The 25,882-nt window shown below is 36.8% G+C and overlaps 2 protein-coding genes across 5 annotated transcripts; one reads left to right on the top strand and one right to left on the bottom strand.

The window, feature by feature from the left end:
- Positions 1-1,150: 1,150 nt before the first annotated feature.
- LOC306861321 (ethanolamine kinase 1-like) lies at positions 1,151-16,407 on the bottom strand (the record flags this gene model as incomplete). 2 transcript variants are annotated; one of them, XR_013783466.1, is made up of 9 exons in its annotated part: positions 1,151-4,006; positions 4,096-4,169; positions 7,770-7,930; positions 8,022-8,105; positions 9,756-9,850; positions 11,607-11,749; positions 12,398-12,538; positions 13,280-13,539; positions 16,261-16,407. XR_013783466.1 is itself a non-coding variant. In XM_079403525.1 (8 exons), the coding sequence occupies 8 exons, from the start codon at positions 16,405-16,407 to the stop codon at positions 3,934-3,936; spliced, it is 1,083 nt and encodes a 360-aa protein (XP_079259651.1). In that variant the 3' UTR covers positions 1,151-3,933. The 2 variants fall into 2 exon arrangements, 1 of the variants encoding a protein (XP_079259651.1); XM_079403525.1 differs by lacking the exon at positions 9,756-9,850.
- On the top strand, positions 16,065-25,708 carry LOC306861322 (serine-threonine kinase receptor-associated protein-like). Of its 3 annotated transcripts, none has more exons than XM_079403526.1 (10): positions 16,065-16,700; positions 18,936-19,060; positions 19,236-19,371; positions 19,461-19,542; positions 20,126-20,198; positions 20,308-20,407; positions 23,296-23,433; positions 23,552-23,688; positions 23,816-23,965; positions 24,964-25,706. In XM_079403526.1, the coding sequence occupies exons 1-10, from the start codon at positions 16,684-16,686 to the stop codon at positions 25,023-25,025; spliced, it is 1,020 nt and encodes a 339-aa protein (XP_079259652.1). In that variant the 5' UTR covers positions 16,065-16,683; the 3' UTR covers positions 25,026-25,706. The 3 variants fall into 3 exon arrangements, with proteins under 3 accessions (XP_079259652.1, XP_079259654.1, XP_079259653.1); XM_079403528.1 differs by lacking the exon at positions 16,065-16,700 and adding an exon at positions 17,068-17,128; XM_079403527.1 differs by lacking the exon at positions 16,065-16,700 and adding an exon at positions 18,557-18,779 and having other exon boundaries at positions 24,964-25,708.
- The last annotated feature ends 174 nt before the right edge of the window (positions 25,709-25,882 follow it).

The following is a 25,882-nucleotide window of genomic DNA, read 5'->3' on the forward strand; positions in this document are numbered from 1 at the left end:
AGAGGCATAAATAGATGCGTGCAGTGTGCATGGGCTTTTTGTTTGATCCATCTTGCTGTAAATGATGAAAATATGAAGAGAACAAACTTTTAGGCTTATTGTTTTAGCTCATATTATTGTATATAAATGAGGCACAAGAATTGTCCAAATATGTCAATATGTTTGCGACTCGGCACTTGTAATTATTTCAGACAAGTGTTTGTAATTTGACCTTTGTAAAATGGAAATAAGTTGATGCGTGAATACAGATATTGAATTTGGTAATTAATGCAGAGCTCTTGGTGGAAGTCGCTGGAGGGACTGGAACTAATTCAATTACAGTCTGAACTGGAGCGCCGTTATAATTATTTTTTTCTAAAACACTCTGTAGCATAAAATGCAGGCATGCTTTTTTTTCCCATTCACTGCCGTTAACTACTTGTGTGAACAAAAAATGGTGGTTTAATTTATTACTCAATGTAACTTCACAGTTTTAACCATTGTGCTTTGCTGAAAATTCTTTACCTAATTTGGTATTCCCAGTCCAAAATGACCAACCTTTTAAACATTGCTTGTGAATCTCTCATTATGCTATATTATAACCAATTCTTGAATTGTATCTTTTTGTCGACTTGTTTTCTTTCAATTAGCACAGCTTTTGCATTTCCTTTGGAACTGATTGGTTGTAGGACTGAGCTTATGCACTTCAGTTTTTAAGAGAAAAAAAACATTATTTGTAAATACTTTCTCTCAAACACTGAAGTGCATAAGCTCAGATCAATAAGGCCTAGGACCAGCCAGTTCCAACCAGTCCTAATGGAAAAAAACTAAAAAACAAGCTGATAAAAAATTAGATCATGAGAAATTTAGAAGCGGTTTTTTTTTTTTTGGCCTATCATTTTTTACCCTAAGCACCAGTACAGAAAAAAAAGAAAATAAAACTTTTTTTCGGGGGGTTGTTATATCCTGCAAGCAAAGTCAATATGTTTTAGTCAAATGCAATAGCATTAACTAGCTTTTTCAGAAAAAAGACAATCTTCTCCGGGTCAAAAAGAGGGTTAAACATATTAAGCTCTGTATGCACATATTACAGCTCAAGTAGGTAAAAATATTATTTTTCATGACACAATCTCTTTCTCTTAAGCAAAATAAGAAATCAAGACAAGAAAATGGGGCAAATATAATTTGTTTAATTTTATTTATTTTCTAACGGTTTGATACAGAATCTACAATGCAACACAATGCATTTCATCCCCGGATTATTATTAAATCTACTTAACAGTTCTTCTTAGAAAAAGAATATCTCTGTTTAGTTATTGACAACAGATATAGTTTAATAAGCAAAGATTTTCTTTTGCAGTTTGATTACAGTTGTACATATACAGCTACGCTAAAAACTGCCAGTAGATGCTTGCATGAGGCAGTCCTGTACATTTTATTTTCACCAGAAGCACTTCATTGACTGAAAGTTGGAACCACCCATAAATTATGGTTTTATACAAATGCTAAAGAGTGCAAAGAAATCTGTTAATCTTCACAGACTGTTAAAAGAGAAAAATGTCCCACTATTATTGTTTGATGATAATTTCTAGTGTAAAAAATGAAAAAAAAAAAGTAAAATGTAGCATTCCATGTGGTCTTTGACAGTTCAAAAACGTGATCAAGGTGCAAGCTTGACAGTTATAAAAGAACTGGCATAGAAAAAGAAGCATACATTAAAATACAATAAAACAACCAGAAATTCACAGTTGCTAGTATTTACAGAATTGTATATGGTTGTTTGTAGTATAGGCAAACTGACACAGGAAACTGAGGTAAATGAAGGTAGCCAGGCGGTGCGAAGACAAGTCTCAGAGCTGAGGTTTGCACCAGAAAACTTGGAGGAAAAAAATAAAAAATCTTGGTCACATTTTATAATACATTGCTCATATGTACTGAGCAGTATCAGAAACAAAGTGGAATTGATTTCAGAGGCATTTTTTATATTTGTGATGGCTATTCTTGCTCTCTAAGATATTTTATGTCAAATAATTTAAATGAATCAATTTGTCGCTATGGTGTCTAAACACAAAACTAGATCAGCCTCAACAAAAAATAAAAATAAATCAAATGTTCAAAAGTTTGGGGTTAGTAAGATTTTCTAGTATTTTTAAAAGAAGTCTCTTAATCTCACCGAGGCTGCAATTATTTGATCAAAAACATGATTGCAGTTTATACAATACAAAATAACTGTTTTCAATTTTAATGCATTTTAAAATGTTATTTATTCATTGCATGGCGAAGTTGAATTTTCAGCAGCCATTACTCCAGTCTTCAGTGTCACATGATCTTTGTTGCTCAAAAAACATTTCTTATTAATAACATTAAACCAGTGTGGGTACTTTTACTTCAGGATTTTTTGATGAATAAAAAGAAAAGAACTGAATAAAAATATTAATTTATTTCAAAAATAAATAAATAAAATCTCATTGACTCCAAACTTTTGAACAGCGGTGTAACAGATATTAAAAAAAATGATATATACATATATATATTTTACCACAAGGACATTATTTGCCCGTACATTTCAAATTTCAAGGGTATTTTTGTCAATTTCTGGCATTTTTGCCACTAGTCCGAGATTAATTTCTGACCTTGGTTCTGAGTAATATTAATAAACTACTACACCATTACTGTGTAGAGTGACTTGGTCACATATAAGTTGTTTTTACTCTAGCAGTTCAATTTAGTAACAGGGATCCTGCAATATAAATCATTACCAAAATCTCTACTCCCACCATGTACAGTTAAACCTAGTCTTAATTTCTTTTTTTGTTCTTTAAGCAGTCAGTTTGTGCAAAAAGGCCTGTAATTTAGCTATGTGGACATGGGTTACAAATACAAAAGCTTTAGTGCATCCAGCAGGCGATACCATCGTTAAGGCTTCCAGGAAATACATCCATTACAAAAAGCTCACCGATACCGCCCAGAAAAACAACTCGTCTCAAGAGTGACCTCTTTAACAGTGCCATTTAAATAAGTACAAAAACCACTGTTCAAAATGTAAATATTACCACATGTTATTTCTACTGTGAAAAAATACACTGTGCATAATGTACAAGCAAGAAATATCAGCACTTTGGTGTGGGCTTCAGATTAGCTACCGGCTCGTTGTAGCCACGGCTACTGTGCGTCTACCTTCTCCAAGCACCACGCTGAGAAAACAATGAGAAACTCTATGAATGCGCTATACAGTGGTTCACAGTGACAGGATGGGGAGGAATCGTCTGTCAGAAACGAACAACGAAGCTTCTATTGGTCCCTGAATTACACATCTTAACACAGCTGTGTCAGGAACAACCCTCATAGGAACAGACAGGCCCAAAGTTTACCATTTAGACAGAATCAGTGACTATCCATGCAGTGACTAAACCCCATATTATCTTACAGTACACTGATTTCTCCCATTAAAAGTTGTGTAAACAAGCAGGAATGACCTTTAGGATGATAGTTAGTCGCTGAAAACAGACCCATCGGCCCTCCTCTCTGTCTTCAGATAATAACTGTTGGTGCCAGAGGTTCCCTGTTCTTGGAGGATCGGTATATGGGGAGCTTTTCTTAATTTAAGATTCTCCAGGGCTAGCTCTTCACATACATTGGCAAGTCGAGGCTCAAGATTAAGCCATATAATATGAGTTGTTTGCAATTTCCCTTCCTTGAAAATGGTCTATAGGGCACTGGGGTGAGCCTCTCTCTTGACCGCCACATAAAAGCAAGGAGGAGGGCTTAGGTGCTTGGTTTTCAACAACGCTAAACCAGCATTGAGTTCAGAGGTGATTTGGGGCTTATCTAAAATGATGTGTTCAGACAAGTAAGTGCAGTGTTCAGTCTACAAACTGAAGAGGTCTCCAGCTAGTTTTTGTGTCCACCCGGGGGAGCCCTTCTCTGGAGTAGCGCAAGCCAAGTCCTGAGAGATTATTCTGGAAGGTGCAGTGACGTTACCTCTGGTTTCATCTTGAAGTACTGGCTGAAACGGAGAACTGCATATCTGCAGAAGCAAATTTGGTGGCCAAAAATGAGAATAGATAGTTGAAATCTTGATTATATTGATGTTGTTGTTGAAAAGTGAAAACTTACCCCAAGAAGTCAAAGTCAATGGTGGAGTACTGAGCTTGGATCAATGCCCACAGTCCCCAAAGGAAATGAGATGCCTGAGGAGAACAAAAACCAAAGACCATGAGGAAAAATGAGGATAGCTTTACATTTTTATTTACTTCTTCACAGAGGAAGATATCAGGGTATTGAGGAGTAAATATATATATATTTAAAAAAAAATCATATTGTATCCCAAAATCAAAAGAAAAAACAATTATAATGTAACTATAATTATATTCACATTAGTGTTTTCATTGTTAAATAAGATTTATAATTTTTTAATTAATTAAAATTAAGCTGAAATAAAATATAAATATGAAATATAAGATCAATTTTATAAAATAAATATAAAATACATTTAAATATTAAATATCATTATAAAAACTTTAAAAAATAAATACGAAAATTACTAAAACTGAAATAAAATAAATTAAAGCTAAATAAAAATATTTAAAACATTGTAATAAAAATGACAATAATGCATAAAATGTAACAAACTTCAACTAAAATTAACGAAAACTGAAAATATAAAAATAAAAGATATTTCAAAGTATGAATAAATACTATAATAGTACATAAAAATAACACCGAGTCATATGAATATGACATGAATATTTAGCTTTAAGAAAGAGAAGCGTTCAGTACCTGGAAGATCTTTGTAATTAATAAACAAATTAATTCAGTACAGCAAATACTAACTTAATGTATTAATATTTCAAATGAACTATAAATATATAATTTATATTATACAAACCTCCCATTACATTAATGAAAATTAGATTTGCCTTACATAACTGAGAAGAAATGGTGGATGTTTAAGTGTAATAATCTTAATGTTCCCAAAAACAGTGTTCATTTAATAAACACTAATTTTCTTTATTTTCTATTTTGATTTCAGCATAAAACAGGACTAAGACATATTCCTGACAGGCTTTGTGAGATTCACCGTGACAGTGGAGTTAACTGTGACAGATTGTATGCTGTATTGTTGCTTGGAAACATTTGACCCATGCCTTTCTAAAAGGCTTTCAAAGACGGCTTCCTTTTAGTGGACCCATTAAAAAACGGAAAAAAGATAACTGCATGGAAGTTATTTGTGTTGATTCTGGATCACTGACAGTGAAGTAAAAGCTTATAAAATGTGGCATTTATATAAAAGCCCTCTGATGAGACTGAATCACTCCTGCCATCATGTGAGTAAAGATCACGGGTTTGCTGGCCTATAATAAAGTCTCTATCCTCTGTGTTTTTCGCTCAACTGCACAGAATAAATGTTTGCCTCTGCCAGAGTCAAGGGTCCCGAACCCCCTCAGACACAATCTCTGAGTATATTCAGACCATCTTTTATAAAACTCCATGTCTCCTGGCTTAGGCATGTGATGATGGTGTGCAAACATCAGGGTGACATAATAAAGCAGAGCTTCAATGGGCGCCACACACCCACACATCTTTCTAAAATGACAAGTCCTTAGAATGTATAGATATTATTTGAAAATATTGGTTAAATAAACTCAATTCAATTATTATTTTATATACACTACTGTTCAAAAGTTTGGGTTTGGTCAAACTTTCAAATTTTTTTTAAAAAAGGCTGCATTTATTTAATCAAAGATACTTTTGTGAAATATTATTATTTTAATTTAAAATTACTGTATTCTATTTCAATATATTGTATACTATAACATTAAATAATAATTATATAATGTAATTCACTCCTGTGATATTAAAACTGTATTTTCGGCAGCGATTACTCCAGTCTTCAGTGTCACATGATCCTTCAGAAATCATTCTAATATACTGTTTTGGTGCTCAAGAAACATTTCTTATTATTAAAATGTTGAAAACATATTTTTGTGGAAACATTTTGATAAATAGAAAGTCTTTAATGTCACTTTTGATCACTTTTATGCATCCTTGCTGAATAAAAGTATTAATTTGTATTTTACATACTGACCAGTGAAAGTGGTGTAAAAAGCATATAAATAAAAAAATTAATTATAATTTTCCAGCTGCCTTAGATTTCTAGAAACTAGAGTCACGTGACGTGCTCATGAACCTAGTCGCACTTGAGTAGAGCTCCATACGTTTGGCCCCTTTTTGCAGTTTTTTTTTATTTATTTTTTTATTTTAAGTTTTATTCATTAATAATACTTTCACTGATGGCATACTATTGGAAACAGCAGGAGTTGTCTCCGTTGGTTTCTCTGATTAAAAAGAAAGCCAAGCCACCGACCGCGAGCGATATGATGAACAAGATGGTGAACACTGTTACACACTTTGAGGACATTCTAAGAACCGAGTTGACGGCGATGTGGACCGAATTCGCTTCTCACATGTCTGTTGTTCAGTCGCTATGCTCTAAACTGGATCTTCTTACAGGGGAGATGAAAGAACAAAAGAAAGTTTTTGCAGATCACGATAGACGAGTAGCCGCGCTCGAGCAACAGGTTGTGGACTTACAGGATCGCAATAGGCGCAGCAATCTGCGTCTGGTTGGATTGGCTGAAGGTTCCGAAAAGAACGACCCTATGGGCTTTTTGAAAAGATCGCTACCGACGTGGCTCCCGTCTCTGGCGGGCAAAGAGATTGAAGTGGCTCTCCTCAGATCGCGCTAAACCACGGGTTTTCATCTTTAAACTGCTGCGGTACACGGACAGGCTTCACCTTGTCCGTCCAACAAAGATGTTTACTGTTAGCTGCTCTCACTCTTGGAGTCCTCCTCACACAATGGACGGACGAACCTGGACTGTGTATTTGTTGGACATTGTCTCGATGGAACTCTCAACTTCTCGCGTGCATGGATCTAGTGTGGAAACTATAAGTTTGTGTCATTCAGCGTTTGATGTTGTGTCATCTTTTCTGGAATCCATGTGAAAATTATTTTACTGTGGGTTGGGGTGGTTCTGAATTTGCACAGTTGTTTTTTGTTTGTACTGCTGTTTCAGCAAGAAAATTTAATAAAAATTTGTTAACAAAGATTTCTAGAAACCATGATATTATCTTAATCTGTTTATGGCAGGTTAGTGCATTAACATGACACTTACTTATTACTATTTCAGAATATGCTCAATACAGTATAAAAAAAATTCAGCACTATTTAGTTTTCTCTGGCTTTCAATTAAGGCCGCAGAAAAAGGAATCCAAAATGAAGGCAACAAATCACATTCATTAAGCCTCACACTATGACATTCCTCTGGCATTCGTTTTAGCGCCTCTCAAGGACAGGGGAGAAAACAGAGCCTCCCACAGTTTTGTTCACCATAACTGAAAGCCAGAGGTTGATTTTTTTTTTTCTTCTTCCCCTGACAGAATCAAAAAATGTCTGCCCTGCTAACACATCTATTGGTCACAAAAGACTGAACAGCGAGAGTACACCGGATATTAAATCAGTTTTCCTCCCCGAAGTATATCAAAGAATGACTTGCGAACGCACACAAACACCCAGAGGTCCTCTCATTAGATGCTTGCAAAGATGGGCAGGATGTCAAGGCTCCTTCCCTGACATCTTGCAATCACTATTCATACCTTTGTCTCCACTTCAAGAGTCGCTCTACTGCAGACGATCTACCTGCTAAATAGTTAAACTGCTCACGATGTTCCAGTTCACTTTGTAAAATGCTTTCAGACTGTGGCGGATGAATCCAGTTTCGACTCACCAAGGCGAAGCGGTTGACTTGCACATACAGCACCTCCACTTCAGTGTTGGAGACCTGTGTGCCCTGTGATTTGTGCTCCTTGTAGGCCTCCAGATAGACCCGGAGCCACTGCAACTGGCGCTCTCGCCCAGGATACAGGGTATAGTCCACCTCATTCAGACCTGTCAATCACAAGAAGGCCACACGTAACCTGGTTAAGCAGGTTATTTTCTCTTCTACACAATAGCTTAATTTGTGTTCGTATCGCATTACCTGCAAATTCATTGAAGTGATTCCCAATGTCAAAGGCTTGATAATTGTACCCAGCATATTCGTAGTCAATGAATTTGACATTTCCTGCAGGAGGGGAAACAAATAGCAATTTGTTTAGAAAAGCTCATGGGCATTGCCTTCTTAATAACCCTTGTTCTTTTTTACTGTAACAATCTATTGCCTTTATTAGCAAACCAACACTACATGGCCATTATCTGCCATTTAAATGACTTATTAAATCACATCTGGGAAAAGGAGTAAGGATTTGCATTCTGGTGCAAGACAAAAAAGAATAAACAAATGACAAAGTGAACAAGACATGGGGACAGATTTCATGCACTTATACCATGCATGTGGAAAAAACTGCATGTTATATTTAGGTGATTCTTCAATTAGGGTCCCTTTGAAAAATGAAACTTTTTCAGATGGTTTCATTTCATTTAAAATAAGTTTTCACATCCTGTAATAATGACTTGATCATCTGCGTGCAATGGTAATGATTTTATTTTTGACAAACAGTTGCACTAAATTAACTTTTGAACTTTTGAAATGATAATGTTTCTGAATTCAAATTCTCAGGTACGGACCATTTTAGTAATAATGTCAAAAAAAGCTACACTCAGATTATGATGCAACAATCTTTATAATATTTTTGAAGTGCATTACATTCATGCTTATACCCCATCATGTATAATTTCAACCAAATATGAACATTATTAATAGTATCATTAAAAAAAAAAAAGCACAAAATCAATTTCCTTGATTTTAACACTTTTCAATAATTTATTATATAGGTTTAAATGTAGGGGTAAGTGAAATTGATGGAAAGTGCAATATTTCAACACTCTTAAATTAAAAACAAGCAATTAAAAACATAATACACGCTTAAAGTTTTTTTATAATAATAAAAGTAATAATGATATAAAAATTATGATTATCTGTTATTAATTTAATAAGTTTATCTAATTGATGAATCACCATTTACATGAGTCTGCTAAGAAGAAAAGTAGAAAACTTGCAACTTTTGCTTTATTTTATTTTTAAAAGAAAATGTGTATTTATTTAAATTTATACTTATTTATTTGAGAATATTTCAACTGAAACCAAACAATTATTCCTGCTTGAATATAAATTATTAAGCGAGTGGGCAAAGTTATTGCAAGTTTTCCAGGAAATCTTGTGACTGGTGAAAGAAAGAGCGCCTCGCGTAAACAGTCTTCTGCTCTACAGGAGGAAACACAAGAGTAAAAGTAAAGAGAGAGTAAAATAAAAACCCGGATAAACAAGTCAGGTTAGACAAGAGTTTACAGCTTTAGAAAATGCAAAAAAATAAAATTAATAAAAATTAAAAAAACGGAGGTGGCTGTACTGTAAAACCACAGGGCTGGAAGGACAGAGGAGTTAAAGGAGAGAAAACGGGCAACGTTGCCATCTCGTGGCACATAGTCTGTATAGCAGTGGTCTAGCAAGCAATGACTTGATCGGTCAGGTGATGTAGACAGTGTTGACTTCAGAATACAAAGCCTTACTCCTCTCAGTCTACATATGTGTAATGCATTATTCAGTAATCACTGCCTAGTTTGTTATATGTAACATTATTGCACCTAAAGTGTGTTTGACTTTACGTTGCCTTGCATTCCCAGTGCTCTAGAGCTTATAGTGTGTAGAAAAAAAAGTTTGATTGAAATTGGACAGAAGTGTTGGTCTACAGAAAGAGACACGTGAGGTGGTTACCGGACCCGGTGGCGTCCTAGCGGGACACACTGAACACCTCCAGTCAGTGGCTATAGCCCTGTGCAGCAGATGAAGAGATTTGGGCAAACTCACATCTGTCACAGAACACACACAGCTTCACTGCAGAGAGGCCATTGGGCACCTCCCCCATTAAGAACAAACACGGCTCAAACTCTCATAAACGCACACCCCCACCACACAGCATCCCCATTGGTCCATTAGCCAGCCAATGAGGCCCCAAGGTACTAGCTCTATGCAAATGCCACAGCGGCTTCCTGTGCAGGTCGAGTCTGTGGGACTCTCAAACTTATTTGACTCCCTGAGTGTCAACAAAATGCAAGAAGACAAGTACGATCTCAGCGAGCTGGCCTATTGCGTAACACTCCCATTCTTGGTTTCTATAGGTCTCGTCGGGAAGGGGAGGGGGCCGAGTGAGCAGGGATGTCAAAAACATAATCATTTTACTTTGAAAACTTCCTCCCACCCCTTGGTTTGTGTGTTAAAAGCGAGTTGGAGGAAGTGGCTTGGCTCTTTTTTCTCCTTCCTCTCTCTAAGTTAAAATACAAACAAGTGCCCAAGGTCGCAGCTGCCTCCAAACCCTGTTCTCCAAGCAGATTTCCACGACCCAATCTCTAATCGCTGTGAATTATTTACTGCTTCAAGAACAGTTTTTAGGGGCAAGTGATACCTTTAGGGCAACCGATACTTGCTGATGCTAATCAGGTTGACTGTTATTGCCACTTCAAAAAAAACAGAAAAAAACCCGGAAGAGACAGGAACTACACATTCTCACATTACTGCTGCGGTGGAGCAGCCATTTTCTCATGCTCATACTTATCGAAGTGGGTCATTTCTGTTATGCTGATGATTTTAAGTGAATACAGGGTGAATTTTAATTAATAATGTTAGTGCGCGTGTGTGTGTGTATTTATTTATTTTTAAATAACAACTACAGTATAATATATACCAAATATATATATATATATATATATATATATATATAAATAATTCATATAACAAATATAAATTATATTATTTATAAATATTTGTTTTTTATTTATTTATATAAAAATACTGTACCTGAGAACATAACAAAAATGTCAAAATCCACTCAAACCAAAGAGAAATGATTAAGTTAAAAAGAAAAAATTACAAATGAAAAATATTTACAATTAGAATATTTTATGAAAATGTGTATATTTATACATTTTCAATTCTAGTATACAAGTAATTCTCCTAGTCTAATTTACATGTTGTAAGTAAACACTGTATTACTAAAATTTCAAAAATATCTAATGACTTACTTTATTCAAATGAAGCTTTAAATTTCCTTCCTGTTATTTTCTTGTCGTTGTATAAATACAGCTGAAGTGCCTTAGCGTGAGCTGGGCATTATTTATGAAAGTCTGATACTGTGTTTAATAGAAATACTTCCTTATTTCATAAACGTATTTGCAGAGAGGAAATAACTGAAAACGTTGTGCATAACAGGAATGACTTTAGTCACTCTCGCATTCACTCTCCATCTTGTGGGTCAGGTAGCGGCAGACAGTCGCCAGTCTGTACATCATGAAGATAGTAAACAGTATCACAGCATTCAACAATATTCCCCAAAGCAAACACACATTTCCTTGCGATTTCAAGAACAGAAAACACATTTTATGGAAACCAGTGGATTCTCCTGATGCCTTGATGAAATTGGATGAGATTGTAATTTTACTATCCTTTAGGAAAGGGCATCCATGCTATATTTCAGAGGTGAAAACACTAAATTTAAGCCTACCTTAGGCAGGGGGGTTGGGGAAACATACGCTGTGGCTGAAGGAAGCTGGTGGGGTTTGTTGGACTCACCTTCCTGTTGGTTGTAGATGATGTTCTTACAGAGCAGATCATTGTGACACAGAACGACTGGGGAACCCAGTTTAGAAAGGTTCTTCTGAAGCCAGATCATCTCGTCTCTAAGACACGCGCCACTGGGCACCTCACTGTTCAGCCTGGAAACAGACGACACGTATTTGCACTCAGAAAACACAAACACGCTTTTGTGTTCCAGTGTGATTCAAATAAGGCACACTGTACACAAACCTGCCTCACTCAATAAGATAAACGTCTTAAAAACCAGTATCTATAAATAGTAAACTAACTGCAGAGACACTGTACAGGCGTGTAATTTGTTGTCAGCGCTTGTTGCACAATACCTTTTGGTGCCTCTAAGGCGTAAAACATAATCCACTTCTAATCCAACTCTAAATTCCAACATACCTGAACTATTAATTTTGCTCAAACTTGACTTGGACAAACACTCATGCAACCCGCACAGCAACATGGTAAAAAAAAAAACTCCACGTCCCAGTTTTGCACATACATGCATTCACATTTCCTTCAGACAATGTACAAATTTTGTTGCATCTGCAAAAATTTGTCAGTAGATATTTCATGGGTACTTGGCACTGACTTGTTAATACTGTTCTGTAAATAAGTAATTAATATAGATTGTCATCTTATATAAAGCACCTTCTGAGACATTATACCTAAAGGGTGTGTTAGTCTACATGTTCTGCTTTGCTTAAAAAAACATCAAAACACAATTACACCATATACGGCTTTAAAAAAACAATGCAATCCTGCCAATAAAATCTCACCTCTGGTCCTTCTCAGGGTCGTCAAAGTGTGTAGGAACAAGAGAAAAGAACTTGCTCATCTTCAGCCAGAGGTCTGATTGGGGCACCCAGCCGTTGTGGGCATGTATGGCATGGTACTTTGCCATCTGCCTCGCAATGTGCCTGTAAACAAATAAAAATGGCTTATTTTAAGGTTTAGATTACATTTTCCCTTCGGTATGTAATATAAACCGTTCAAAAGTTTGAGATCGGTAAACATTTTTTAAATTAGCCTCTTATGCTCACCAAGGCTGCATTTATTTGATCAAAAATATAGTAAAAACAGTAGTATTGAGAAATATTACTACAAACTGTTTTATAGTAGAATATATTCTGTGTATGGCAAAGTTGAATTTTCAGCATCATTACTCCAGTCTTCAGTGTCACATGATCCTTCAGAAATCATTCTAAGGTGCTGGTTTGGTGCTCCAAAAAAAACCTTTCTTATTATTATCAATGTGAAAAACACTTTTTTATATATAAATGTCTTTGCTGTCAATTTTGCTCAATTTAATGCATCCTTGCTGAATAAAAGTATTCATTTTTTACCCCAAACTTTTAAACAGTAATGCATTTAAATGCCAACACTTTAGTCATCGCCCTGCTAACACAGTAGCCTTGTTCTTTCACAGCTGTCTAGAGACCCGACAAGCATTGGCGGGAGGCCTGGGTCAACGTGCGAGAGAGAGAGAGTGCAATGCGTCATTCATGTCTTAAGGGATTACTGGGTAAGGTTTGGGGTTATGTGACAAGTGTCTGGCTAGTTGGAGGTCAGCGCCAGTATCTCCATCTCCGTCACGCCGTCCTGAATCAATTAGCTCAGTATTACAAAGGATGATTGGATTCGAACATGCTGTTTCTCACCTGAAGATGGCAGGGCTGCGGATGTGCTCGGGCTCCAGGGCCACTCCCTGCAGGAACTCATAGCACAGGCCGTTGTTGAAGGTGCAGTAGAGGCGTGGAGCACATCGGTGCGCCTGCAGGACACGGAAGCTCTTCACTTCGTTCTCACGGTCCACAAACAGTTCTGTCTTGTACCCATAGACCCGAACCAGGACCACGTCCTGCATGGACCCGCCGACGTAACAGCCAATCAGTTTGTTCGTGATGCCATCAGTGAAAGACTGCAGAAAGAGGAAGACGAAAAGCGGAGAGGTCATCGGTTTCAGCACGCTCAGATGGTTTGAGGTTAACCTTTAGTGATGTTCATTAAAAAACTCTTTGTGAGATCAGCATCACATGCTTCAAGTTCCTTTTCTGTTTCTCAGCTGAGGAGAAAGCTCTTATTTACATATATACAAAAAAGATTGATCACCAAACTCGGTGTAACCAAAACAACTAAATTACTTTTAGTTTATTTAGACTCAAAAATGTTGATGTATTGAGGGTGACAGAGCTGAACAAATTTACATTGTCTACTAATGTAAAAATGGAGCGTGTTTGGGACGCCAAGCATTCCAGGCCACAATCATCTGTATTATCTGGGATTGACTGGCAGTGGGCGGAACGTCAGGAATTTGATTTCTGCAAACGTCAGAGTGGTCTATCGTGTTGAACACTCAATTTTGTTTCAAAGTTGATGACAACAACCCAATACATATCTAGTTTCGCACCCACATGCGAGCGACATGACACACCCCTACCAACTCTGTTTATACAAGGAAACACTGTTCCGCACCTTAGGCTAAACAAGTGCTAGGTTTACAAGAATATTATTACAGACTGCTGACTTTTCATCCAGATGGAGGCTTCCGACATGCGGGTTTATATTGAAATGGGGAAGTGAGTTCATATGTGGTTTGTTTGTAACTTAAAGGGACAGTTCAGCCCCAAATGAAAATCCTGTCATTATTTACTCATCTTCATGTCACTCCAAAACCGGAATGACTTTATTTTTTTATCTGTGCAACACAAATTAAGATATTTTGAAGAACATCTCTTTTTCTATGAAGTCCAATTTTGTTGGGATATTGGTGAGATTTCTTCTCATTGATCATTGATACCAAGTACCAATCACCTCATGGAAATTTCCACTCAGCTATCTCAATCAGAAGTCATTCGATTCAATGCCAGTACTAAGTTTACCTGAAAAACTTGATTCAAGGTGTCTCCCCTGATGCACAACTAAAGAAAAGATTCCCAGATCTTCACAGTTCTCAACAACACCAAGGCGACGGAAACCTGAACCGTCACAATGAACATTGTTAACGCCGTGGCCAATAGTCAATACATGCAGGTTCCGTAATCTTTGTACATGCTACGTTTCTAAGGAACTCCATGAAGTGCTGCTTGTCCAGAAAGACTGAAAACTTCTAGAACAATGAGTAGTCATGTGAAATATGTTTGTTCTTGAAAAAAGGCAATTCTGTGAAATGTCTTGCTCAGTCATTAAGGCATTTTTAGGCTTTGTGTATAGATGTCCTCCACTGTTCTCTTGATTCCACCCATCTCAGGTTAATCACACACCTATTAGTGCTATAGTAACTTCACTGGATAGCAAACAAATGCCATAACACTGACTGTCCAATGCAAATACTGACTTCGAGCCATTTTAGATATGAGGAATGCTGTATGAGGCCCTAATGCAGGTAGAATATTTCTTCATACTTCATTTATCTGTCCTGTCCATCGCTCAGAACAGTGAATGACATCCACCCAGATTCCACATTACATCATTTTTACACTCTAAAAAATGCTGGGTTAAATACAACTCAGCACTGGGTAAAATATGGAAAAACCCAGCGGTCGGGTTACTACCCAGAGGGTTTGGTTAAACATTTAACCCAATTGTTGATTGAAAACAACCCAATCGCTGGGTTTGTCCATATTTAACCCAGGATTTTTATAACAAAGCATCAGTGAATGGTCATTCAAAAGTTCAAAAAAATGTCTTGTATACCTTTTCCGGTGCCTTCAGGTCTCATAAACTGGTTCTAGTATCTGATAAGTTCTAATAAAACTGGAATAGACACTATTAACTAGTAACTATTACTTACACCTTAGAAACTACGTACATACACCTAATGACTAGTACAATTATAATAGATACCAACAACTGCTGTAATACTAGCTGGAAGTGTTCCATACACGGAATAAATCGGTAACCTTTAAATTAACTGGTTTTATTTGATCTCACTGAAACAATACATCATTTAAACCAACAAAACTAAGTTTTACAGATTTAATCAGGTAGTAACAGCCTTTAAAGTACCAATTACAGTTTACCACTTTTTACAGTGTAGGATTTAAAGGCAAAATTTTGAATTTGTTAATCATAGCTGCTTGTCACTATTAGGATTTTTGCAATTAGTATTAGTATCTAATAAATAGGTATTAACTACTAATTGAAAACGATACTAGTCACTTTTGGAATACTTAAAGAAGTAATTAATTAAATAGTAATAACATAAAAACAGACACTAATTCGTTTAAAGGAATAAATAAGATAGAAAAATACAATGCACAAAACCCAAGGATCCGCCACCCACATTCTTCCCTTTGTAGTTTTCCTATGCATTTTACTGCTGCTGTAATTTTCTCAGAATGGTACATTAAATACATTGTAGCATGCATGCATGCAAGAGCAATATATTTTAATGAATGAGAGTGTTACAACATGAGTGCTTTGGCAGTTCGCATTGGCTGCTGTGTGTCTGCTAGCGCCATGGTGCCGACGGGTCCATCTGGTGACGCAGCTCAGGATTTGAAGGCGCAACACGCTTAACTTCGCTTTCTGCATTATATAATGCGTCAAAACGAGCTGCTGTCAGTAAATGCTGACTTTCTGCATCAGGTAGGGTCGACGTGCGACCACCCGAATCGTGCGCGAAGAGAAAATAAATTACCTTCATTTTGACCTCAGAGGGTTTCCAGTGGGGTCTCAGCGTCTTGACAAGTTTCAGCGCTCCGGCTCTGTAATCGTGATCATCTAGAGTCACGTTTAATTTAGGAACCTCAGGCGCGCCTTCTGGGACGTGAATGTAATTGGCCATTGCTGTAAATGCTCGCTGCTGCTGCTCTGAGACGGGGAAGATTCAATGAATGCGATCAAATAAAGCAGGGTGCGGATTTAAGCTCAGGTTCTGCACAGTTACGCCTCCGCTACGCTGTTCGATTCGCGAATCAACCGTCGGTTCTTTTCCGCGATTCAACTGAACCGAATCTCAGAACGTTTTGTAGGGACTGTTCTGTCCAATGTAAAACTTCTATGATTAAACCTGTGTAAATTTCTTACGTGGAACACAGAATGAAACTACAATGCCAAAAAGATGCAAAGATGTGTTTGGTAAGTCATTATGTCATTTGGTGTCATTATTTTTGTGTGTGTGTTCAACGAGGAAAAAGTCAAAGGGGTTTGAAACAACACGAGCTTAAATGACAGAATTTGACTAATTTTATGGTGGTGAATCCCCTCCAGTCACTGAAGTGGAGTCATAAACAGCACAGAATTGTACACTGAAAATGTAAACAGAAATATTTAACTTGAGCGATGATTAAAAGAAATCAGTGAATTGGTTTTTGAACCGGCTCATTCAAGGGAACTATTCGAACGAACCGATTCGCTAAAGTGATTCGGACCTCTCAGTGCTATCAGATGATCCCACCCCTGTGTGTTAAGAGACTGTCGCGGTGCATGCTGGTACTATATGACTCACACTGCTTTACATCTACAGCTTTCAGGCAGCGTTTCTGTGTCACTAAGATAATACTCAGGTAGAGAGGCTTTCATGTTTGCTTTTCTGTTTTTCCAGTGTGCTTACTGTAGATGTTCATCTTGAATGGCCTTTAGCATGATTTTCAGAGAGACAATAGTGTAACAACCTGTGATTAATGACAATCTCAAACATTACAGTGATTATGAATATTTCAGATTGATTTAACAAACATGAGTTTCATTTAGTGTCAATATATTATAAATAAAACTATAGAAATGGGAAAGAATGATGGATTAATAGATGCACATCTATTTGTAAACAACTCTGTTTCCTCCTGGATGTCTGTATGTAAAGCATATCCTGCCACAATCTCTGAGTGTTACACATATCGTGACCACTGTGTTAACAACAAACAAAGCACCTTTATAATTTTATCCTGCACAGGTATTTCTTGCCTACGGGGGGGGGGTGCTTCGTGTCTCAAAACGTTTACAGTAAGGTTGCACTAATATGCATTTATTCATGCTAAATTAATGCACAGATAATATATAACTCATGAAGAATTAAATCATTTATTAATAATGAGCATTCTATATGATTCATAGATAATAAATTATTAGTTAAATGTGTCATAACGTATTAATTCCCTAATAACATATTATATTAACTAATGAAGTAAATTTATATGTTAATTACCACAATGCGTTGAAGCATGCATTCCAGTTGTCTGCTTTAATTATTGATTTGCAAAGGTATCATTATGTTATGACTTTACTTGTTGAGGCACATGACCAACTAACTAATTCAAAATCCATAACCACAGTGACATATTACTTAGTTAATATGTCTGTGCCTCAACAAGTGAAGTCATAACATAATGATACCTTTGCAATCATTAGTTATTGATTAATTAAAGTAGACAACTGGAAGTTGAAAGACATGGCTTCGACACAATGTGGTAATCATTGGTTAATATAATATGTTATTAGGGAATTAATATATTGACACAACTAACTAATAACAATTTATTGATTACTTAATCTATGAATCATAAACAATGTTCATTAGTTGCTGATGCAGTGATCATTAATAAATGGTTTAGTTCTTCATCAGTTATACATTAACTCATGATTATCTGTGCATTAGTTAAGTATTATTTAATGCATACCCGTATTGTAAAGTGTTACCAGCGTTTACTTGATAGATGAAAGGAAAATATTTTTGGTTAAAATTTGATTCAGTCGTCATTATTAAATAATTATTTAATAATATTGATACACTCCTCTAATAACATTCTCGTCATTTTGAGTTCGTGTCACATAATACTGAACATATGTTCTCATAGACACGGTTATAAGCTTTTCTTATTTTTTATATTACACCATAAACTTAAAACATTTTACAATACGTGTTAGCAAGCATTTTATATGTAGGCTACTACATGTTCACAGCATGCGCTCCACGTGACACAATTCTGACCAATCCCGTGGCGCCGCGGGCCGGAAATGACGGTCCAGTTTTCAGACTAGTGCTTCCATTATGTTCCTGTAGCGTTAGCGAGGGCTCGAGTTTAGCATACACACACACCTCGTGTAGCTGGTGGCACAGCACTGTAGCTGGGAGTGCAGCTCTGAGCTCCACAATCTTTCCCGACACGTAATCTGGCCACAAAGTACTGGTGTGTGTCGTTGTTTTGCTGTCTTTGCAAGGTAATGACTGATTTCCTGGCTAGCCAGGCTTGTGTTAGCTAGCACATCTGTTCTATTCTGTTAAATACCTTGTTTCTAGACATCACCTTGATTTTTTACAATACATGTTTAGCTGTGTTTGAGTTCAATTCCATATGTGTCCTGTCATCTTTTTAGGTCTCCAGTGAGTATGGCTATGAGACAGACTCCTCTCACCTGCTCTGGTCACACCAGACCTGTTGTGGATCTGGCGTTCAGTGGAATAACTCCTTATGGATATTTCCTTATTAGCGCTTGTAAAGGTAGGTGTGTTCTTGAATCTTAGAAATCAACCCTTGACAGTAAACCTGGTCTTCTTGCTAGGCATTGAGCATATAGAGTAGAAACAAATATCATGTGTTTAAGTAAGTTACTGTTTATAGGTTAATTGACTGTAAAATAAATCTGAAAGTTTGTTTTGGTGATCCAAAATTGCAGATGGCAAACCTATGATGCGCCAGGGAGACACAGGGGACTGGATTGGGACGTTCTTGGGTCACAAGGGTGCTGTCTGGGGTGCCACCTTGAATAAAGAAGCCACAAAAGCAGCTACAGCCGCAGCAGATTTTACAGCGTAAGTGCAACCAGTAACACAATTAAATGGGTGAAATAATATTGTTGAAAATGTTATTTTACATTTTCTATTTATTTATTTTATGACAGAAAGGTATGGGATGCTGTCTCTGGAGATGAGGTCCTCACCCTGGCGCACAAGCACATTGTGAAATCTGTGAACTTCACAGAGGTAATACTTGATGCATAGAGCTAGATGTTTACAACAACATTAAATCGGCATATTAGAATGATTTCTAAAGGATTGTGTGACACTGAAGAGTATTAGCTGCTGAAAATTCAGATTTGTCGCCGCCGGAGTAAATTACATCTTAAGATATATTTAAATAGGTTATTTTTTAATTTTAACAGTAAATTCCAAAAGAATGGAGTTTTTTTTTTTTTTTTTAACGTTTCATGATATTGATGTTTTTACTGTATTTATAATCAAATAAATGCAGCCTGACCCCAAAGTTTAGAAAGAGTAGTGTACTTAAATTTGGAAATACTAAATTTTTATATGTGAAAGGAAATACTTTATTTTAAAATGTATAACTCTTTCATGTCATTTCAAATAGAAATATGTTGCGATATAAGGCTGAACAATGTTAAGATTAATTTTTTCATCTCTATATTTCAAACTACGTACTACCATTTGTTCACAGCATGAATTGTCATTTCAGTAATGTCACTTAATTTCTGGTTTTTGAACACTATTAATTGGGCTGTTGTTTTGTTAAACGCGAATGTTTTATCAGCTTATGTTGAATCAACAGGACAGTAACTGTCTCCTGACTGGAGGGAATGATAAAGTACTGCGCATCTATGATCTCGGAAAACCAGAAGCAGGTATGGAAAGTGACTTTTTGGATTTGTTTTGATTTCCAAAATCCAATTCCTAGTCATAACTGCTTAAAGATAAAATGACATGCAAGGCTAAATGGCTTTTGTAATGCAGAACCCCAGGAGATTGCAGGCCACACCTCTGCCATAAAGAAAGCTCTGTGGTGTAACAATGACCAACAGATTCTCTCGGCTGCTGATGACAAAACTGTCAGGTGAGTGTCCAGAATGGTAACAGAGAAAGTCTTTGAATTTTACAATAGATACTTTGCCTTAATGCAGACTGATATTTTTTAGCATGTCTTAGTGCTGGACGGTATGACCAAAAATTGATATCATGGTATTTTTCAAAGTTTTACAGGTTTCACAGTATATTTCTACTGACTGAGAGAGGAAATACTGCAGTAGATTGACTTAAAATGCCCTATTTTACTGTCGTGATGAGTGAATATTGTAGAAATATTCCACACTAAATACTGACTAAACACGACCCATTAATAGCCTACATGTTAACCAGGAGTCACTCTCATTTATAATCGCGACATTGTCTAATAAAATCAACATGCATCTACACTAAAGAGCTGCTATGCGGTGGTTTTGGCTATATGTGACCCTGGACCACAAAACCAGTCTTAAGTAGCACAGGGTATATTTATTGCAATAGCCAAAAATCATTAGGACATTAAGTAAAGATCATGTTCCATGAAGATATTTTGTAAATTTCCAACTGGCCAAATATTGTCCTATCCTAACAAACCATATATCAATGGAAAGCTTATTTATTCAGCTTTATCTATCAGATTATCTATAAATCTCAATTTCGAAAAAAGTTGGTCTCATGCAGCCTGCGTCTGAATAACGAATAAAAAAAAAAAAAAAGCAAAAGTGCATAATATTAACAGACTAACTATGCTCAGATTTATAATTCCAAACAGTCAGTAAGCAACAGGTGCTTGGAAACACTGTTTTGTACTAATTTACTGACGAGTCTGCTGCGGTACAGCCAACTGAATGCCCTGCTTCTCTGCCGCTCGCTGCACAGAACAGATGCCGAGAGTGGTGACACTGCGCCGGGAGAGTCAGACCTCGTGCTCGCGGTGCAGCACTGGCGACATCTTCCAACTGAACCATAGCTAAGGTTATCCAGAAAAGTCGTTAGGTTTGTCACTATGTATTTTCTATGGAAAAAAGCAGCTAAAAAGGTCTGGAAGTTGCTGAATATAGTGCTGTAGTTGCGCTCGTGAGAGACTAGGGAGCTGATGGCAGCGGGCGGTGAATATTTGTGGCGGTCAGTGTGGATATTGTGGATGAGTTCTTCTGTCACCACGTTCTACAGCTTCAGTTTTGGAACTTTCACACTTAGTAACGCAGCTGTGTCCTCACCACAGTGCAACAGTGAAAAGAAACCCCTCTCAAACAGTGTCGCGTTCCGAACGTTGTTTAAACGACATACAGGTACATCTCAAAAAATTAGAATATCGCGAAACTTTTTCCGTAACTTATTTCAAAAAGTGAAACTTTCATATATATTTTACATTCATAACATGTAAAGTAAGACATATCAATTTTTTTTTTTTTTTTTTTAATTTTGATGATTAGAGCTTACAGCGCATGAAAGTCAAAATCCAATGTCTCAATATATTTGAATATTTATATTTGAGTTTCATTAAACGACCATCTCTACAGTATAAATTCAGGGTATCTCTTGTTCTTTGAAACCACAATAATGGGGAAGACTGCTGACTTGGCAATGATCCAGAAGACAATCACTGACAGCCTCCACAAAGAGGGTAAGTCACAGAAGGTCATTACTGAAAGGTGTGGCTGTTTACTGAGTGCTGTATCAAAGCATATTAAATGCAAAGTTGACTGGAAGGAAGAATTTGGGTAGGAAAAGGTGCACAAGCAACAGGGATGACCGCAAGCTTGAGAATACTGTCAAGCAAAGCTGATTCAAACACTTGGGAGAGCTTCACAAGGAGTGGACTGAAGCTGGAGTCAGTGCATCAAGAGTCACCACGCTCAGACGTCTTCAGGAAAAGGGCTACCAAGCCATTTCTGAAACCGAAACAACGTCAGAAGCATCTTACCTGGGCTACGGAGAAAAAGAACTGGACTGTTGCTCAGTGGTCCAAAGTCCTCTTTTCAGATAAATTTTAATTTTGCATTTCATTTGGAAATCAAGGTCTGGAGTTTGGAGGAAGACTGGAGAGGCACAGAATCCAAGCTGCTTGAAGTCCAGTGTGAAGTTTCCACAGTCAGTGATGATTTGGGGTTCCGTGACGTCTGCAGGTGTTGGTCTATTGTGTTTTATCAAGTCCAAAGTCAATGCAGTCGTCTACCAGGAGATTTTGGAGCACTTTATGCTTCCATCTGCTGACAAGCTTTATGGAGATGCTGATTTCCTTTTCCAGCAGGACATTAGCACCTGCCCACAGTGCCAAAATCACTTCCAAGTGCTTTGCTGACCATGATATTACTGTGCTTGATTGGCCAGCCAACATGCCTGACCTGAACCCCATATGGAATCTATTTGATATTTTCAAGAGAAAGATGAGAAACAGTCGATCCAACAATACAGACGAGCTGAATGCTCAATAGTGCCTCGGCAGAGCCACAGGCTGATCGCTTCCATGCCACACCTCACTGATGCTGGAGTTTGTGCTAAAGGAGCCCTGAACAAGTATTGAGTGCAGAAATGAACATACTTTAAAGAACTTGAACTTTTCTGCTTTGCAAATCCTTTTTTGATTGATCTTAGGAAATATTCTAATATTGTGAGATACTGGATTTTGACTTTCATGAGCTGTAAGCTCTAATCATCAAAATGAAAACAAAACATTTTTAGAAATGTCTTACTTTACATGTAATGAATCTAAAATATATATGAAAGTTTCACTTTTTGAAATGTTACAGAAAAGTTTCTCACGATATTCAAATTTTTTGAGATGTACATGTACACCGAGATTGCGGTATTTAAAAAATTCATATCATAAGAAAAATAAACACCGGTATTCTGTATGAACCGGTATACATCACAGCACTATGTCTATATAAATGTATGTGTGTCTGATTCTGAGTTTGTGTTGTCTTTCATGTGTAGACTTTGGGACAAGAACACAAAGGAGGCAGTGAAGACTCTGTCGTTTGATGCCTCTGTCAGCAGCATGGAGTACATTCCTGACGGGGAGATCCTCGTCATCACATACGGGAGAACCATTGCTTTCTACAATGCCCACAGGTAGAAGGCTACAATCTGTCATATAATGAAAATAATACCTCAAGGACTAATTAGGACAAAAACATGTTCTTAATGTATTGAGAACTGAATGTCAAATGTTTCTGTTTGATTTCTTCAGTTTGGATCTTATTAAGGCTGTTGATGCCCCTGCTTCCATTCACTCTGCCTCACTGCATCCTGATAAAGACTTTTTTGTGGCTGGAGGAGATGACTTCAAACTTTATAAATATGACTACACCACCAAAGAGGAAATGGGTAGGAATTTAGTTGCTTAATGTAAATAACTGCATTATGAAAAAAAACTTGAAAAAAGCTTATTATAGATTGCCTCATTAATATATACTTATTTGTTCATGCTTGACATTGTTTATCTCTCTTTCAGAGTCATATAAGGGTCACTTCGGGCCCATACACTGTGTGCGGTTTAGCCCTGATGGAGAGCTGTATGCCAGTGGCTCAGAGGATGGCACTCTGCGTCTGTGGCAGACAGCTGTAGGGAAAACATACGGACTGTGGAAATGTGTCTTGCCTGGTGAGTTTATATATTAGTTAGCATGTAGGACTGCACAAGTGGTTAAATTAAAACCGAAACTGCGATTATTGTTTAGTGCAATTTAATTAAATATATGCATGCCACTGCATTCTTTTACACGCTCATGATCCAGTGTTTTCTAAGCAGCACAGTTTGCAGTAAATGCTACTCTGAGCTTGGGTTGCTTAAAACATGTATTTGGAAACACATAATGCTCCAACCTTCTTTCCAAACATGTAAATATTAGTATTGAAAATTTACAGCTTTACTATAAAAAAAGTAAAAAAAACTCATCAGTAGTTTCTGTAGCAGTATAATTATCTTCAATACTCCTATTTTTATTTAACAGTTAAACATTACGATAGTAATTTCTTATTTTTAGTATATGTATATATATATATATATATGTGTGTGTATATATGTGTGTGTATATATGTGTGTATGTATGTATCACAAACTTTAATCACAACTTTTTTTTTTATCTGAAAAATGGCAATTTGATTGCCCAAATCATGCAGCCCTATTAGCATGTATGTATGCATGATTGAAAAAGATGTTGACTTAAGTTCTGAAAGCATACATTATCAGTCTAATACCTATCTATCAGTTAACCAAAAGAAAAGCTTGCAATATATGAAAATATAACAATGCCATATAAGCACTAAGTCCAAGAGAATTCCAGCACTGTCGTTAGATTTTGAAAGGCTTATGACAGATGTCACTGCTTTTACTTCAGCGATTAGCTGACAAGTGACTTGTTTTGCCACTCATTTGCATGAAGAAATGCTCTTTGCGCTCTGCTGTCATACCTACAATATTTGGCACGATCCTGCCTGAACGAGAATGAATCAAATGCCTGCTGCTCATCAATAATTCAATACTAAATTATTTTATCAGTGATTTTTCTATTTGAAAGTGCCAGGTCAGGAATAGGCTTCATATGTGGCCTTGTGTATCAGATTCTGTACCCGACACTAAAATCTCTCTGTCCCTTTCAGAGGAGCTGTCATCAGAGAACTCTGAAGCGCTGTACTGCCCTCCAGCAGAGATCAAGGCCTGAGTCGAGAGAGAAAGAGGGAGACAACGAGGCAAAGGAGGAGAGGTCAGGGGACGGGATGGGTCAAGAAAACCACACCCCAGCAGAGTGCTGTGCCACCACCCTTCACATGAGACAGACCGCACTGCTGATCGTGACTTGAGCGTGGAGACAAACTAACACGCATGCACACTTTGTGGAAATGAGCATTAGGAGACGGCGGTAGAGCTGAGAGCGCTAGTTCAAATGCTAATCCTCCAGCTGCCTGCTCTTTCTTTGATACCCATGATACACCACTCAGCTCTTTCATAAGTGGTCGGTTTCTGCAGCACCGTGATCACTTTGGTTAAGATGATTTTTTTTTTTTGGGTGTTACAACATGTGCTTTCAGTACATTTTGTTTGTTAATGCAAGAGCTCAATCTTCAGTTTGATAACATCTGTCAGCGGAAATGCTCCTGAAGAAAGTGTTATTCAAATGTTTATCAATAGTGTGAATTTGTGGTAAATGTTTCCCATGACCGCCTGGGAAATACGTAAACATGTAAAGCTTAAAAGTGACTTAAGTTCTTTAATAATTTTGTCTTTGGTTGCAACACATGTTGTATCATTTGGCCAATAAAATGAAGACATACCTTTATCAAATTGAATGTTTTTCTTTGTGTTTTTTTTTTCAGATAATAAAAGACTTTAATTTCATAACATTACAAATAATACTGCGATGTTCTTCACTTTAATTACCCATTAGTCCACCAGTAGAGGCCTTTAATTTCTAGTCTAATTTTAAAAATATTTTTCGTCCTCTTTTATTATACACTCGAAGGATTTTTTTTTTAATTTAGTAAAGTGAATCTCTTATAAACAAGTGGTTCAACCAGTCTA

Source organism: Barbus barbus (assembly GCF_936440315.1).
Source record: "Barbus barbus genome assembly, chromosome: 42".
Lineage (NCBI taxonomy): Eukaryota > Metazoa > Chordata > Actinopteri > Cypriniformes > Cyprinidae > Barbus > Barbus barbus.

Coding starts and splice junctions, on each gene's coding strand:
- LOC306861322 (XM_079403526.1), top strand. Junction 19,061..19,235: donor CCTTATTAGCGCTTGTAAAG/GTAGGTGTGTTC, acceptor CCAAAATTGCAG/ATGGCAAACCTATGATGCGC. Junction 20,199..20,307: donor TCTCGGAAAACCAGAAGCAG/GTATGGAAAGTG, acceptor TTTGTAATGCAG/AACCCCAGGAGATTGCAGGC.